This window comes from Solea senegalensis, linkage group LG4 (assembly GCF_019176455.1).
Source record: "Solea senegalensis isolate Sse05_10M linkage group LG4, IFAPA_SoseM_1, whole genome shotgun sequence".
NCBI lineage: Eukaryota > Metazoa > Chordata > Actinopteri > Pleuronectiformes > Soleidae > Solea > Solea senegalensis.
Window position 1 is genome coordinate 15,631,597 of NC_058024.1, and position 18,111 is coordinate 15,649,707.

General features: G+C 39.5%; 1 protein-coding gene across 1 annotated transcript in view; it reads right to left on the minus strand.

The window, feature by feature from the left end:
* snrka (SNF related kinase a) overlaps nucleotides 1-18,111 on the minus strand; it is a 29,212-nt gene that overhangs the window by 6,259 nt on the left and 4,842 nt on the right. The window contains exons 3-5 of the mRNA XM_044024559.1: nucleotides 6,904-7,045; nucleotides 2,188-2,400; nucleotides 219-353 (exon numbers count right to left, since the gene is read on the minus strand). Coding sequence (XP_043880494.1) covers nucleotides 219-353; nucleotides 2,188-2,400; nucleotides 6,904-7,045 — 490 coding nt within the window. The remainder of the gene's footprint in view (nucleotides 1-218; nucleotides 354-2,187; nucleotides 2,401-6,903; nucleotides 7,046-18,111) is intronic.

Here is an 18,111-nt window from a genome sequence, read left to right on the forward strand (position 1 = left end):
ACACACGGACACCATCGAGGAAAATTACACCATTGAATTTTAAGTGACTCTGGCTGGACGTGACGCGACAGGCCGGAGTGATCTTTATTCAAAGCCAGAGCACGGAAAAGGTCGCTCTTTTGTGTTCTGGAAATGAAACTGGTAATTTTGTCACGCTTGCCGCGTCGTCGTGGACTTTGAATGTGACCTTATTTTCCCCACAGTGCATCGTTCTTTACCTGAAGTGTGCCTTGATGTTGCTGGGGCTGGACGAGCGGGTCTGGACCTCCTTCTCTTGCTTCTCCCTCAGGATCCTCTCTGCGAGCAGGTAGTATGTGGCTGTGATGTGGTTGTATTTGTTGGTCTCCAGGGCTCTAAAACAACAGCAGCCACACATGGAAGCTACATTATACAATATAAAATCATTTAAGACAGAGAAAGAGTATAGTGTATAGAATACACTATATAAAGTGTAAAGAAATCAGAATCTCAGGGTCTAGAGGACAAAGTGTTTGAACCTGCATTCTCTTGAAATAGCCATGAGAAAATAAGCCTACTATTCACTTGATTTACAACATCAGTAAATGTTTCCTGAGGCTTTTATGACCGCACTTACTAGCATCAGGTCTTCGTCAATACACCATGATGTCTGTTTTATGATTTATGGTCCCATTTAGACTAAAATAGAGCATAAAACACTGCATGTATGGGGGGGTGGACACTGTGGGATTGACAGGTAGTACTGTCCAATATGTGTCTTGTTGAAACATACAAAATATGAAACTCAAGGCTTGAAACACCAGTGATGGCTGACATCACTGTGGGTTGACAATATTGAATATTAATATTGTCAAAAATATAAATATTGTCATTGTCTTTAATAGAAAAATGGAAGAGTAAAATACAGAACAAATGAAGTGGAGGATACAGCTACAACCGAGCCTTTTTAATACAACTCTAATTCCTTCTTACGTAACGTGAAACTTATAACACTGTTTCTGCAAATAGCCTGAATGTGTTGATAGAACAGCCCCCTTAATGTTTCCACTCAAGTGTACACTGTGTTTCTCTGTTGTCACGTTCACACACCTCTGTCGTGTGAGATAGAAAGTGAGCTGTGAAACAAGGACGAGGAGAAACAAGTGTTAACCTGAAATCATGACTCTGAAATCAACAAATGTTTCACGCTTTTCTTGCTCTTGATATTTTCCCCATGCAGCTCCTGCTCTCACTGCTTTCCCAGCATGCAGCGCAGCACAACAGGCTTATCTTAAGAGCTGCAGGGGCCAAACACTGACAGTGAAAATGCTGTTAGCATGCTGCAGGTCTTTTCTCTCTCTCTTAGTGTTGTTCTGTGTTCAAATAGGAGTGAGAAGGGAAAAAAAAAAGGCCCGACGCTCATTATGTGGCAGGACAGAATGGAATAGTGTGACTAAGAGTCTTTGTGGATAAATGTCATTTACAGTAAAGATGTGGAATCATTTTACTGCAATAAAATAGCAGCAACAAAAAGTCAATATAACAACATAATGTTTATGCATTTAAAACACTTAAGGGCTGCAATGATTTTATAATTAATTGATTATAAATTAATAACTAAATTTAACTATTTTTATAATTGATTATCTGTTTTAAGAGGATTTTTTTTAATAATAAAAACAAGTTTTCTGCTTTTTCAGCTTCTTAAATGTGAACATGTTCTGGTTTCTCTGCTCCATTCATTCTCCACTCCATGAAATCACTAAAACTGAATCATTTTGGTTTGAAGACACAAAAGAAGACATTCAAGAACATCATCATTTTGAGGTTTGGGGAAACACTAATCAACAATTTCTGACATTTTATGGACCAAACAAATACACGATCAAATGAGAATTATGAAAATAATCATTAGTTGCAGCTCAAAAAAAACTTATTTTAACAGTTGTATGTTTAAACCATGTATGGAGGTGATGATTGATGTCATTGTTTTATGGTTTTGCTCTGGTTCAAGCCTTTTGTTAGTTTAGTTTGCAGTGTAAACTAAAAAAAAATGGCACTGATAAATTAACCTGTGTAAATTGGATAAAAAAAGGAAAGTAGAGTAGTGTAAAAGCAACCCAAGCATGATCAACTAAAGGGGCGCTGATGTTGTGTTCAAAGAAAGTAAGAACATTCAACCCCACTGTGTTTACAAGTGCAGGGGGAGTGAGGTCTATATCAACTTACTCGACTATGGCTTCTCGGTCTGCGATGTCTCCCAGCACCATGCGCTGGATGATGCTGTTGTGTTCCTCCTCGGACAGGTTCTTGTGGGAGACCAGTGGAGTGTTGTACTTGGTGGCCGGGGACGGGTCCACCCCCTGCAGCCAGGTGTGCGTCTCGATTTCGTCCAGAGACGCTCGTCGCTTGGGGTCTCTTTGAAGCATGCGGTCTATAAGGCTGGAGCCAGGACGAGAGGAGAGAGGGACGAGATAGAGTGGGAGAACATTATTTTATGAATATGTATTCACTCACACAATTGAGCTAAAGCTTATCACACACACGTAAGGACTAATGATCTATAAAAACAAAATAAACAAAAGGAGCAGGAACAAGCCTACGCTTATTTAATCTTACTCCTTCTCACAACTCAGTATATCAACATCATCATTTGACTCAACTACTTACACATTATTCACAAATCATTAGATTTTGATGCATATACTCAACCACAATCTACTTATTAACACCGCAGTGTCACATTTGCACAACTGCACTTTATAGATAGTAATCACCGTTGATTGATATGTATGGTTGTCTTCCCTTATTCCCTTTTCTCTGATTAGCTGTGGTGTATGTCCTTGCATTTTAACACTTTATTCTATTGTTTTATGCTCTGTTTACATCTGTATTTGCATTTCATCTCTCATATCCTTCTATATACTGTATCTTATATTGTAAGAGTTGTAAAAGTGTAGCTGTAAAACAAAAATATCCTAGTTTAGGATCAATAAATATCTGCCCATTTATCTAACCTTTATTTTTACACTTATACTAACATTACTGTAGATCTCTAAAGCCATTTTCAGTCATGAAATGGGAGGAAAAAAGGTTGAAGTTAGCATTTTGCCTGATTATTGTACTGTAGATTGTGCACTTCTCTATCGTGTGCTTGCTCCAACCCCCTTATAAAGTTTTTTACAGTCCACACTGACAGCCAGACCTTGTCATTTCAGCTACAGCTGTGTGTGTGTGTGCACACCTGCGATTGGCATGCAATAAGAGTTCTCTCCCACAGATAAGAACTTCTCCTGCACTCTCTAGTCTGTCAACCTGTCACTAAGGCTCGTTGTGCGTGACAGAAAAAGGTGCACGAGGCTGCGGCTGCTCCCGAGGTGCCTGAAAGATCACTTGCTCCACTGCCCGATTTATCAGGACCATGTTTTCTTCATTATTAGCTTTTTTCTCATTTAAATCTTTGAGTTTTTGTGTTGTCTTATGTTTTTACATGTTTATGTTCAGAAAGAACATCTTGCCATTTCCTTAAGTGTTTGTGTTCATATTTGTCATGGAAATGTTACTTTACTATAATGGAAGTACAATTAGATGAAGAAGCAACACTAACATTGGTGCTTTTAGGTTTCTTGAAGCATTAACTAATGTAAATAGGGCTGCACAGTATATCGAAAATTATATCAACATGCCCAACATCTACTGCCATAAATGTAGACTGTTTGTCTACTAGAGCTCATAAACGTAGATACATTTCTTTTAAAAATTTGATCTAATATTTTCCTACTTATATGCCAGCCCTGCACTCCATACACTACTTAAATCTGTGCCAGTATATATCTAAATAATTATTTTACTCTGAAGGATTCAGGCCCCAGGCAATGTTTTACTGCTGCTGGTGGAACATGAGCATGAAGAGGTAAAAGCAACGCAACAAAATTAAAATGTGGTTTTCTGTGGAAGAACTTGAAAATATACTATGTTAATTGAATGTTACGACTGTTTCCCTCCCAGAAGTTCATGCTCCAGAAGTGGAAGCTTAGATAAGTTTAAATATAAAGAAGCTTTTGCCTAAAATCTTTTTATGCAGAACATTTATTGCTCTGTATACAACAGGACTGAATGTTCCCTTTGGCAGGTCAGCCCTCATTGGGCACCAGATCCACAGAATATTCCATAGAATATTGTACAGTGACAGAAAGTGCAATACATTTGCTTCGTCAGAGCTCAGGATGTGATCAGACGGAAGCACGTAGTTTGACTTCACTGAGACATGGATTAAAACCGACAAAAATCTAAATAAGCAACTTTATTTCACCCACAGACTCACATGTGTGCTTCAAACTAAAAAACTGTGACAAAACTGTGCAAACATCATCTAAATTTGGCTTTGCAGAATTAAATCTTCCAGACTCGGTCAAATGCCCAATGCATTTGTGATAAAGAGTGAGCAGACTGCATGATGATGGAGGCTACAGGCCAACAGGCTGGGCAGAACAGTGTTCTGCTATCTGTCAGACACACTGGGGATTAGTCAGAGCTAGTGAGGCTCTCTTCCCCAGAGGATGACAACCAGCAGCAGCAGCAGCAGCAGCAGCAATAACAACAGGACTATATACAATAATGTGCACACCAACAGCTGAAACTGTGCTAAGTTGGACCTTGTCTGTGGTGAGCTCAGCTGACATGATTTTAATTTCATTCTTCTCAGATAAGTTCACAGTCTGAGCACAGGAATAGGTTCATGCGCTGAACCACGGGGAATGTGAGCTCTACCAGTCCAACAACTCGTCCTCACCCGAGCGTGTCTGAATCAAGTCTGTAACTTTTTCTTTCCAGACAGTTTGCTGCCGTGCATATGGACCAAGAGTTTGGATATTTTTCGAATGATATGACTCAATACTCGATAAAAAACCATAAGCCTGCAGACTCAGCGTGCAACAATCAGCTCTTCAACCCACAAGCCCATCAGATTGCTCCCAGCTGCTAAAGCTTAGCACTTCAATCTAGTCAGATGTCTGCCTCGACTCACAGGAGATAAGCATTTATTTCCTGTATTATAGGATGCCGTTGCTCATTACCATGGTGGGATTTCAAAATGAAATGGTATTAAGACTGCAATTACATTATTTTATACAGTATCCCCTACCTCCAACTGTCTAAAAACTATAAATTATGGTATTAGTTAAACAGAAAACATTATAATGTCTCATTAACTTGGAAAAAAAACCCAATATGAGTTTAAAGCATCAGGAATATGATTAATTGAGCTTGGCCACAGCTGCTGGAGGGGGAAATAAGTGAATCATCTTCTGAGGTTCAAAAGTTCAACCAGCACCATCTTTAGAGAGATAATGCATACAAAAATCAAGATTGTGATGTTTTTTTAAAGAACCTGCTCGTGCCTCTGCCAACCAGCCTGACTCGACTGGAGCGTGGAGCGTGTGTTGATGGGTGCAGCTGGACTGCGCCGCTCTTTGAAGGGGTTTTCACTCACTGCCAGATACCAGAGCAAATTGGTCTGCTGGGGCTTAGATAAATCACAGTAGCTGCTGCTGTGTTCCACTGAGATCCACTTTGCCATGAAGTAAAGCCAGAAGCATTTTTGAGAGATTATTTTTGAAAGGGTTAGTAACTAGTTTTTCGCAGACACGATGCGATCCATAATCTAAAAGGCCTACACTCCATACTTTTACCAATCCAAGTCAGTTGCGGTCACACAAACATGCCTATGGTTTTTGTTAAAAAAGTAAAAATAACTGTCTAACGTCCCATGCATGCAACACATCGCAACAGGCGATTTAAAAAAGCCAGGGAGCAAAAAAAAAGAAACATAAAGTACTTTGGGTGCCTGTGGAGTTGGCCAGCATACACCAGCAGGCAATCAGATATGAAAACAGTAAAAAAAATAAATAAATTCAAGCAGACTTTGTGAGAGTACAACTCCAGGCTTCACACTAAAAAACAGGGCTGCGTCTAATGATTGTCTCCATTGATTAACCTGTCCATTATTTTCTAAGTTATTTGTTCCATAAATCTCAAAATGATGATGAACAAAAATTATTCAATATTAAGTCTGAGGAATTGACTGAGGAAGGCAGTTCAGTGGTGGACATTTTGGCGAAAGCATATAGAACAAGAAACAAGAAAATCCTTTTCTGAAATCTTAAAGGACTTAAAGGAATACATCACACTTGGTTCGAGGCTTGTAACTGCAATGCTGTTTCCAACCCAACAGTTAGGGTGGTGTACTTTCGAGGGTTGCGATAGCGAAGGACTGGTTTAAAATATTACTAATAAACCTGATCCTCCAAGTCTCAAAGAATGGTCTTTATAAAGTTAAGGATGACCTTCAATATATCTTTCCCAAGAAATGGGAGAAACTTACTATTTTTCTACAAGGACTACAGGCAACCACCTCCACAGGACTTGCATATTAAATTTGAAATAAAAATAAGCTGAAAAATTAGAGAACACTCAAACGGATTAAATGATTATCAAAATAGCTGACGACTACTTCAGTAATCAATGCATCATAAATCAGTAATTATAAATGACCTTTTCTGGAGAGAATAATGAACTGTGACTCATTTGCAGCCATAGACAAATTTTGTATATTACTCTAGTTGAGTTTCACCACAAATACCCCAGGCGAATGCCTTTTGATTATTGATTACAGGGTCATTCTAAGCTTAATGGGACTGGCCGTTCTCCAAACCACAAATACAGTATGTGGATTGTAAGCACACACACACACACACAATGAGAAAACAGTGATTCATCCAATAAACACGGGCATAAAGTGGTGAGCATTGTGAAATAGGACCTGTGTGCATCTAAGGAAGCTGACACTGCTGATATTAGATATAAAATCAAAAAGGGCTTCATGTTTACGTCTAATCTTTCGGTTGAACTGTCATATTTCATTCTCCTATAGGTTCCATAACTCACTCTTTGCAGGCGCTGGAGACATGAGCCGGTACAGTGTATTTACAGTCCATGATCATGGTGAGGGTCTCGCTGTCGTTGGCTTCCTGGAAGGGAGGCTGGCCACACACCAACATGAACAGGATCACGCCCAGACTCCAGATATCTGAGGAAGAGGGAGACACAAAGAAACGCATGTTTCTTAAATTCATGTGTTTAGTTCCCCGCCAATCACAGCAGCAATCACGTTCAAATCAATTCTGTCTGTCAGTCAGAACAATCACTCCCTGCCATCTTAAAAGAGTACAGGGGAAATCTTCAAATGTAGACACATCTCAGACAGGAGGGAATGCTTTACTGACATATAGTTATATACGCTCTGTATCAGAGATTCTAAAAGGTTGGTGTCAGGACCCACAAATGTGTCGCAGGGGAGATTTTTTTGGGTCCCCGAACAAATTTGCAGAATTTTCCCAAACATTCAGTGATTTATTTGTACAGATGTGGCTGTAAATCAGTCGCTACATTATGTACAAATCTGCTCTCAGTGATGTGGCCAATGTTAGTCGTATAGTTATAGTTAGTCTATAAAAAGTGGGAACCTAGATCGAGTTTGGGAAACACTGCTCTATATTAATTAGGGCTACAATGATTATTCAATTACTAAATGAATCATCAGCTATTTGGATAATGAATTCTTCGGTTTGAGCATTTTCTCATTAATTAAAACAAGTTTCTGATTTGTCAGCTTCTTAAATGTGAATATTTTCTGGTTCCTTTACTCCATATAACAAATAAATCATTAAAACTGATTCATTTTGGTTTGTGGAAAAAACAAAACAGAACATCATCATTTCAAGGTTTGACCCAATTAATAAAGAAAATAATCAACAAATCAAATAATGAAAATGAAAAGAATTGCTAGTTGCAGCCCTGATATTAATACAACCTTTTGTGATTATTGAAAATGATGCAGGTATTACCGCTGCTCTGGATTATCCACGCTGCATCATTCAGTTGCAGAGTGAGCCGATAAGACAGCAATATAAATGTTCAACATTATTACTGAAATAAGACACGTGCAACAGATGTGGCATGTATATGCGCTGTGATACTATACAGTAATCAGATATGAATATTCATCGGATAATCCCTAGTGACTGTCAAATCCCATTTTTGCTTGAAAAATGCCAATCCCTATTCAACATCTTGCTGTATCCAGTAGCCATTTGAAACATGTGATGCTCCAACTGTGTGGCAAACGCTTGTAGGGACATACACGAGCATGCACATGCATACAGCCAAGTAACACAACTAACAGTGGGAGGGTGATGAACAGCCATGAAGCTAGGACAGTAAACAGCTTCCTGTTATTCTGGTACTATGCAGTGTCCTTAACTCTCTCTCTCCCTCACTCACTCACTCACTCTCGTTTACGAGCAGCAGCTGTGCCACAGCAGCCAACTTTTTTCTGGGGTGAAAAGACATCACAGCAGCTCCAGTCGAATTCTGGCAGCTCTCGAGTAATTACCACAATGAGGATTTTTAAGCAACTTTCTAATTACACCCAAATGCTCAGATGCCTTCAATACTTACTAGGTTAGCATGAGAGAGGAAAACAAATTTGCGGATGCATTAAAAAAATGATTTTAGACTGATTATCAAGTGGTTTTAGGATCTCTTAATAGAGACTCTTCCAATTTAAGGCCACACTTAACTGGGTCTGTGCCAGTTTTGCAGGACTGTGCCTCAGGCAAAGTAGAGTATATTTAACTGGAGTGCTCATACAGGGAGTCTTCTCACATATGTTTAGCAGATTGAGGTGAATATCATTTGTAGCATTTGCATAAGAGTTGTTGCAAATCTGTTGAGTGTTGGTCGATTTAATTTTCTTCCAGAATGTAAACAGTATATCTCAAATAAAGTTGCTTACATTACTCTTGGATGAGTCGTAAGAAATTGCCTCATTTACATAGCAGCATCTACGATGTGAGGCTGGTACATGCCGTTCAACAGCATCACTTCAAGAAATAAATGGGAAAAACAAGTTGGCTAAGTCAAGGTCATGGCCCGTTCAATTATCACGGCACCTGTGGGTGTTTAACATTATGTGCGATAACCGAGTGGTCAGTGAACACCTGTTAGACAGCACGGAACAGAGGTCAGACTCTGTCCTCTGAGAGTGAAGATGGTAGCCAATTAGCAGGGAAGAGCAAAGATATACAGTTAAAAACACAGTTACACTACAAAACAAACAAAAATATATTTATGAATGGTGTATACTATATATTGCTCATAAAATAACAGGCTGTTGTATTAGCGACGGAAAAACGTGATCAAACCATCCTTAAACCTAATTTTTTAACTGCATTATTTCATGACTTTCATGAATTTACGTTGATTCACACGTAAATTGACACACACCAGAGAGCTTGTGACGGCAACTGAGCTGTCACAAACACGTACAGACATGTCAACCAGGAGAGTACTCAGAACTTCTCTCCAGACCTTCAGACTCTTAAAACAGACACATACAGACACAAACAGACTTTCATCACATAGACATAAATGGTCCTGTCACTAGCAGGTGTACTGAGTGGTTAGAGCAGTTCAAGTGATATCGCAAAAATACACAAGATTCAAGATTGTTCTTACGCTGGTTTTAAAGGCTAATTTGCAAGTTACGGAAGAGCACAACAAAAAAAAACAAAAAAAAACATGCAGATCCAATCCAACATGTTGCAGTGAACAGCACTGGATGGAGCAGTGCAGCTTAAGATGTTACCACACTTAAGCTACAGGACAAAGTTCTTCAAATATGTGCCGTCTGTGTCTCCCAGCTAAGAACTACAGTGGTACATAGCAAGTACATAGCAAAGTAAATGATTTCACATTCAAGCCAAAAGTTTTAGGAGTAATACTTGACAATGCCGTCAACATAAGTGCAGAAATAAAGGGATGTTTTGCCTACGACGACTAAATACAGGTACTGAATTAAATCTACTTTTGTCCTATGCCATTCCAAATGTTAATTGTACCACTGAGGCATATTCCTCCTCAGTGAGAGAAAGAACAACAGATGTTATTGTTAAAAGAACCACGGCACACAGGAGTAGCCAGAACGCATTGAAGCCGACAGAACATCCCCAGTTCACTGACTTGAGAAGGAGGATGTGTTGTTTGGCATAAATGACAGAATAAAAAATATGGGCGCATGTAAAGAATATTGGTTTGCATGTGGGGTTAGTGGGAGCGAGTTGACATCAGGCAAGGAGAAAAGGAGAGAGGCAGGAGAAGAGAAATACATGTACGCTGCTGAATATGGATGAGAGAGCTACAGAGCCAGAATAAAATGCAGCTCTGTCCCAGGCATCGCCTGCTGCATGTTGTCTTATATTAGCATGATGGCTGGAGGGGGCTTCTCTCCTGATCTGAATTTCAAAAACAATGAAATCCCTTTATAGTAGTTATGGGTGTAAACTAGCATTTCTGTGACATTGGAAAAAATTACTATAATAGTCAGACTAAACTGACAATCTAAAATCTTAATGTCACACACAGGTAATGTGATTGGGAGTTGAATTATTATCGCATGTTTATGTTCAGTCACAGGAGAGTTGGACTCGAACGGTCCTGGACTCAATAGTAAATAAAAGAACAAGCTTGTACACGTGAGAATAAGATAACAGTAACAAAAACAGGAAGACTCGGAAGGACACTGCTGGAAATGAGCATTGTCGTCTGACAGACAAACTCAAAATCAATAAATCTGTTTATGCTTGTATATTGGGACAAGGACATGCAACCTTGAGACACACTGTGACTGAAAACCTAGCTGATTTTGTCTACTTTATAAACTTGATAGCTGCTTAAGTCTTGAGAATAAAGACAATAATATGTTGAGGGAAAAAAGGTTATGTTATTTTGTGAATTATCCCGTGTCAATAACACTTTGACCTTTGGTGAAGGGGAGTGAACAGTTCACAAACTTCCATTCCACGTGTAAAAAGCTGTCTAACGGTAATTGAACACCTTGTCAGTGTCTCTTGCATTAGTCTATGTAGTATTCTGCCAATGTTTGGCTAAAACCACTGACGTAAAGGGTGGGAAAGTAGAGGTACAGAGCCCCAGGGACCACAGGAGTGCTACCTCACACCTAGCTTACTCACATTCAGAGCATGTTACCATAGCAACACTGGCTCCTCATTTCAAACTAGAGAATGAAATGCCTCTGTCAGGCCCTCTAGGAAAATAAAAAACAAACCAGACACTGGCACAAAATAACATGGCAGCCCTTCACAATAATATCTGTAGACCATCTTTGTCTCACACAGTCTTGGTCAGACTTGTAAAACAGCCCTTACATTTAAATGCAATAACTTGCAATGTTAGAGTAAAAAAAAAACATATATATGAATACCCTGAATCAGATTGACTCAGTTCATAAGTTTGTTGCTCCATTCTTCAACCAGCCACTATGTAAGAAATCTATGTGGAAATTTCAGCCTAATCCCACTGACAGAGGGACACAACATTGAAACCATTAACTACTTTTCAAAAAGGAAGTGATATATAACACTAATACCACATGACATGATTGAAATACTTGTATTACCATCTTGGCCTTATCAGTGCACCTGGAAGAAAATCACCCAAACACTATCATGATTTTCTATGCTTCTCCTCCTCTACTCAACCCTACTTATCCATCCTTTGACTCCTATGCCTTTGTACCTTTGTCTTTCTCTATAATAATACAGCTCATTGCACATGCCTTCATCAGTTATTCTTCCCCAGCCATTGTCCCGACACCTGCACCATCATCATTCACCAGCTCTCTTTTTCCCCCATTCTTCAAGCCATCGAAATCGTCCTGAGTCAATGTCGGTATCGCCTCACTTCTGCCATACTCAACTCTTCATCACCACTCGTCATGCCTCCAATGTTTCGCTCATCCTGACCTCTTCCTCTTCATCCCAATTTCCCTGGATATACAGCACAACTGTGATCTACTCAACATGCTCTTCTCCTCTTTGTAGTGCAGAAAAAGAGTTCAATTGAACAGCTTTATAAAAAGAGGTGACAGACAGACAATCCTATTGGGTCTGAACCTTATTGGCCCATATGCAAAGATAAGGTATCACAATCGGTTTCAAGAAATAAAAAAAAAAGGACACATGGACACATATCTGATGATAACATCGTCCAAATAAATCATCATGTGCATTTCAAGTGGTAGTGGAAATAGAACAGCAAAAGAACTGACATCTGGCTGATTCAGATGCAGTACAGTGCTGGCTGCTTTATCTGGATGTGAACTATTGGATAGGTCAAAAAGAGAGTAGCTGTCCCACTCAACAGCTCAGTGTGTGTATTAATAGTAGATGTGTCACATCTAGAGCTGTCTAGACATCTGCCAGCTCAACATAGACTGCTGTTCAAGAATTAAAGGGAGTGGAAAATATGAGTATATGACATGTAAGAGCATGATGGTCAAACCACACTGACAAGGAAAAGAGATACAGATACAAATCTTTGGCAACACATTGTGTGAAATTACATACAGCTCTGCATCCAGCTCATAGTCAACCCATATTTTAATGTTTCAATGAAGTGATGAAGTATACAGCTCCAGTTTAGCAATTTGTGCATTTTACAACAAAAAGACATTTTGTTGTATGTGAAAGTATATAGTGTACTTCAGTAACTTGGCTTACTCGTACCTCTTCTACACAGAAATTAGAGGGTATAAAAAGTGGCTGAACCCACTAAAAGAAGGCAGTTGCCTCCGTTCCCATTGCCAGAAGACGAGTCCCTTTATTTTTCCTCTGGTGAAGCACGTACAACATCATGAACGTACCGCAATCCAACATGATGGAAGACGGTAACAGGACACACAACAGAAGAAAGCACCATGGAGAGCTGTAGCTACAGCCAAATGAAGAAATTAGAATGTTCACCCATATGTCCGGTTTCCATCATTGCTAATCTTAGCCCATTAAAAACCTGCATCTACTGACTCATTTGACCCAAATGAATACTGATTATAAACTTTTCCAAATTGCAGACAACAGACATGTAAATGTCGATGGGTTTTTTGACCAGTGGAAAAGAAGCATAACAGAAACATATGCCGTGTTTGACTCATGGTACAGTACAGTTTGGAGCCGTAAAGCCCTCGGGTCAGGCTTGCATTTTGACTGAGAACAGCACCTTTACCTTTGGCCGCGTCAACGAGATATATAGTGGACTTATAGTGAGTACAACCAACAACGACATTTGAATGCGACACGGCAGACAACACAGTGAACAACAAAGGAGGTAATCCAGCAGCTAATTTTTTTCCTGCTCAGTCTGTGGCTGCTTGAACAAAACTTCAAGCTTTGTATGAGAAAAGACTGCGGGTGTTGAAGAAACACCAGTACCAAGGGAGTTACATTTTCCTGTCGCTCAATCAGCTCACTGTAGTGGGTGGAGCTGGTTTAGCTTGTACCATTAACTCTGGGACCCTAAAAATTAAACAGCTGGGGCCAGTTATTTTGGTAGTATTCCTAAAGTTAATGTGAAAAAATACATACCGAACCAACCGTTCCACTTGAGGGAAACACAGCTATAGTAGCAATCACTACAAGATCTAAAAGGTCATCTCTGACCAGCCAACTAGCTGGTGTCTTTCCAGTCTCCAATACAAAGCGGTGTGTGCAGATGCAACCTACGGTCATCAATTCACACCAGAACTCTACTGCAAAATAAATGCCACTACTTCCCTTAACATAAATCACTGTGTTAAAGTTTTTGAAGTGCAGTCTGTGAATGCTATGCCATTTGAGGGCTTGGAGTAAGTTATCACAGCAACTACAATGATGTAAGTGCAGGTAACTTGCCCCCTCTTATTCACTTATCTGCTCCTCATGTCGCTGAAAATTACAACAGAGTGCAGAATAAAGGTAAAGAAAACAATAAAAAAAACCTCTGCCATGAGGTTTTTATCGATCTACCAGGACCTGTCTCGTCAGTGTCACGCAGCAACGCAACAATGCCTGAGTTTTGAGTATGCGCTTTGCATGCATGGCTACATGAGCATTAGAATGAAAACGAGCCACAGGAAACGATGAAAAGCTTGGCAGCACTGCAATAAGGACAATAGCCACAAGGCAGAGTGCAGGAAGGACAGCAAGCAGCAACTGGCATGGCTCTCTCAGGCATCCTTTATGAAGAAAAAAGCTGCTGAAGGAAAGTTCCTGCAGAGGAATACAGCCTTACCCCAATCACCAGTTACAAACTGTAAACAAACACAATTCATTTGTCAATATTTTACTACATCATTCATATGCTTTGGAATTAATGCAGAAAAACCCAGCATAAAACTGTAGCATCATCAAGCATATGGACATAACTATAACTTGGCAATGCAGGACACAGAAACACTGATTCACAAGACATACAGTGGAGATGGAGCAATTCAAACATGCTGCGAGCTCCTGATGCTTCGTGCTGTCCCTGATATGTAGAAGTAGAACATACCTGCCAACTCCTAAGGTCATTAATAACACTAAATATACATATACATATATACATATATACATATATATATATATATATATATATATATATATATATATATATATATATATATATATATATATATATACGGAAACAGAACAAGATGCAAACTGTATGTTCTTGACATTTCATCCTTATTCACATGCAACACAGTACACCAAAGCCTTCTTTTCTCTTTTGAGATCCAGCTTCCCTGAAAGGTGGCTTCCCCAGAGTGTCAAGTCACAAATTTAAAATGGGATACACACACACACACACACACAGGTGCATATATTTCCCTTCACTTTCTACCAAGCTATATAGGCCACAACTTCTGTTTTTTTTTTCCCTGATACAACGGCTTGAGCTGGTACTTTGTTTGAAGATCAACAAAAATGTCAGTAAAGGCTTCTTCCTACCGTTAACAACTTATCAATTCAAAAACAATCAATGGTCATTCAGTCAAGATTCAGACATTACTGTGGATTTGCACAGCAATAGCTGCAGGGTGAGCGCTCCTTGCTTACTACTATGTCAAGTTGCCCGGTGATGTGACAAAGCAGCTGCTCACCACAACCCAGGATGAGACTCATACAGCTGCCAGAAGATGAGAGACTTTGTCTGGTCAGGCTCCAAGGTAATGATATCTTCTACCATCTGCTTAAAGGTGAAGAATTTACAACTCATGGAACTCAGGAAGTTAATGACATATTCCTAGAACTAGGGTTGTCACCTTTTCCAAAAATCACGGCAAACGAGTATTACGTGACACGCTTATCCTTCAAAGATATTCAAATATAGCAATGGATGCTTCTCAATCTATTTAAGTTCCCTTTATCTGCCAACACCAGCTACGTTGTACTATTCAGATGATATTGGTTAGGCAAAGTATTAAAACCATGAAGGGACAGAATAGAAGCTACTGTTTTCATGATGAACAATGTCAGATCGTGGGCTGAAACAATTACTCTTAAACTTTTTCATTCTTAAATGTGGATATTACCTGGTTTGTCTGCTCTATTATAACAAAGAAATCATTAAAACTGAATCATTTTGGCTTGTGGACAAAACATTAGAGAACATCATCATTTCCAGGTTTGAGAAACACTGATCAACATTTTCTAACATTTTATGGACCAAACAATTAGCCGAGAAAGTAATCGACAAAATCGAGATTTGAGTTGAGATTCAAAAATAATTAGATTGATGAAGCAAATTCAAATTAAATTAAATAAAAAACAATACTCATCTGAACTAGAATAATGTGTATCCATAAACAGAAAAGAAAGCTGCTGGTGCCTCACTGCTGTTTGCTACACTCAGCAAACCAATATGACATCATTAACCTGATCCTAATTACAATGTTTACTCACTTTCAAACTAGTTGATAAATTCTCATTTAAGGAAATTAATCAATTATTTGGAACATCCCTACATTAAATGTGCATTTCCACCCCCTGGTAGTTCAGCTTTACTAATATTATGTGTGGGGAGTAAACAACACAGATAATTAGGAGCTTGATTCTGGGCCCAGTGGTGTGAACCAAAAGAATGAGTACTCATCAGAGCCAGCCAGTCTGTGTCAACACAGAACTGTGTAATTGCAGCATCCTGCCTCCCTCTCGTCATACCCTGGCAAAGTGCAAAAAAACAGCCTGAATCAAGTGTTCTGCCCATGTAGTAGCAGCAAAAAAAAATATAACCAGGACTGCTGTTATGACCTCTAGCTGCTTTCAAACTTCTGATAACCCTAATGGAGCCGACAGCAAAACCTCCTGAACAGCTCTGTGGGGTACAGGCACAGAGCAGTTAATATGTTTATAGATCTTGTATACATAAAGGCTTTAATAAGATAAGTGTTTTCCATCAGCTAAAGGCTGCCGAATACACAAACACATCCAACACAAGGTTTCTTTTTTTTCTTTACACAGACGAGGACTGTGGTTTTTCATCATCACCGCCTTCACTGTAACCTACTAGCATAACCTAGCAAGGGAGTTAATTGATTGTGCAGAACAGCGAATTAAAAAGGGAGAACATGTTGGTCCCTCTGCACGCTCAGGTAATCCCGAGTACACAGAGAGGCTTATGTATTTCACTGTCAGTATATTTCCAATGTTGTTATGACTGACTAAATGTGAAAAGTGGCACAGGTTCTTCCTGACTTTTGAGACACAACTGACAGAAATAAGTAACACTAAACTATGCTTGACAAAAAGACACGTTAGGGAGTAGAAAACTGTACATCCTGAGAGGGAGCCGACATTCACACTGCAGGGAGATGCCGCAACAGTAACAGCATCCTGTTCACATCCGCTACTTTAACCAGTGAGTCTATAAATCGCGTGAGAATGTTCAGAGAATGATCAGCGGTGTTTGGGGCAAGTGCAAGAAAGAGTTTTATGTCAGAGGAACATATGTAATGCAATATAATATGGACTTGCTGCTATTAGTTAGTAGCACACCTGGCTACAGGAGCTGTTTCATTTAAACTTGGGCCAGTGATAGTCACAGTGTCAAATGATGTGTTAAACACAAACAGCCTCTTCTATTAGGATGAGACTTTGTGAAGCCCATGTCTCTCTACCAAAGTAGCAGCTCGATATCTGCAGAGACTCCCTCATGTAGGCTTGAATCTCCAAGGTGCTGTCGCTGCACCAACGGTCTTTGCCATTGTAACTCGGTTTATGTTGCAGTCAGTTACAGTTGTGTGATATGGTAGAAACACGTATGAGCACCCTCTGCTAAATCTAAATCTTATATTTTATTAATCCCCTTAGGGAAATTATTTCTCTGCATTTGACCCATCCTAGAATTAGGAGCAGTGGGCTGCCACACTGAGTATCTCCCGGGGAGCAATGGGGTTTGGGTACCTGGCTCAGGGGTACCCCAGCTCTTTTGACCTAGGTGTACGAGACTGCAGCATCATTACAGCAGGAATGTGAACTTCACACCGTACGTTTGATATACTTTCCGATTTCAAATAAAAGTGTATTTATTCTATCACCCACAATTACTGTGTACTCAGACTAGGGATGGGCAGTGTCAAGTGACTTGGCACATTGTGATGTGTACAATAAAACATGTTTAGGTAGACACTAATAATCACTAGCAAACATAATTAGGATTAGCAATGCAGTGACACGTTGAGTAGGGGCTGCATACGGTGTGACTGCCACAGTGAGGTAGTCATGCCAACTGTTCTGACTTATTTTAGGATGAAAAATAAATACTATTGAGTGTAATTGTGTTGAATTGAACTGAAATACAAAGTTGCAGCAGCATTTTAGCCCTGTCATTTATTGACATGATTATTTCTTCTACATGGAACCAGAATATTTGTTTTCTAAATGACTGGTTATGGGTAAGGCTGGGTATTGATTAAAGTTTTTTTTCCCCATAGGGGATCAATGACTGGACCTTTATACAGATTCCTTTTTCCAATACCAATTTTTTCAAATCCTTTTTAACAAACAATTACATTCCACATTATGGTGAAATGCAATATAGATTTTCTTGACATGCCTTTAATCATTACACAAGCACAAGCCTAACACTCATATGGCGCATTTCCACCGGCTCTACTTGCCTCGCCTCGGCACAACACGTCATGGCACAATTAGGTTGCATCTCCACTACAAAAAAGTACCTACTTAACGTGGGCAGAGTCATCACTGCACAGCTGAGTGA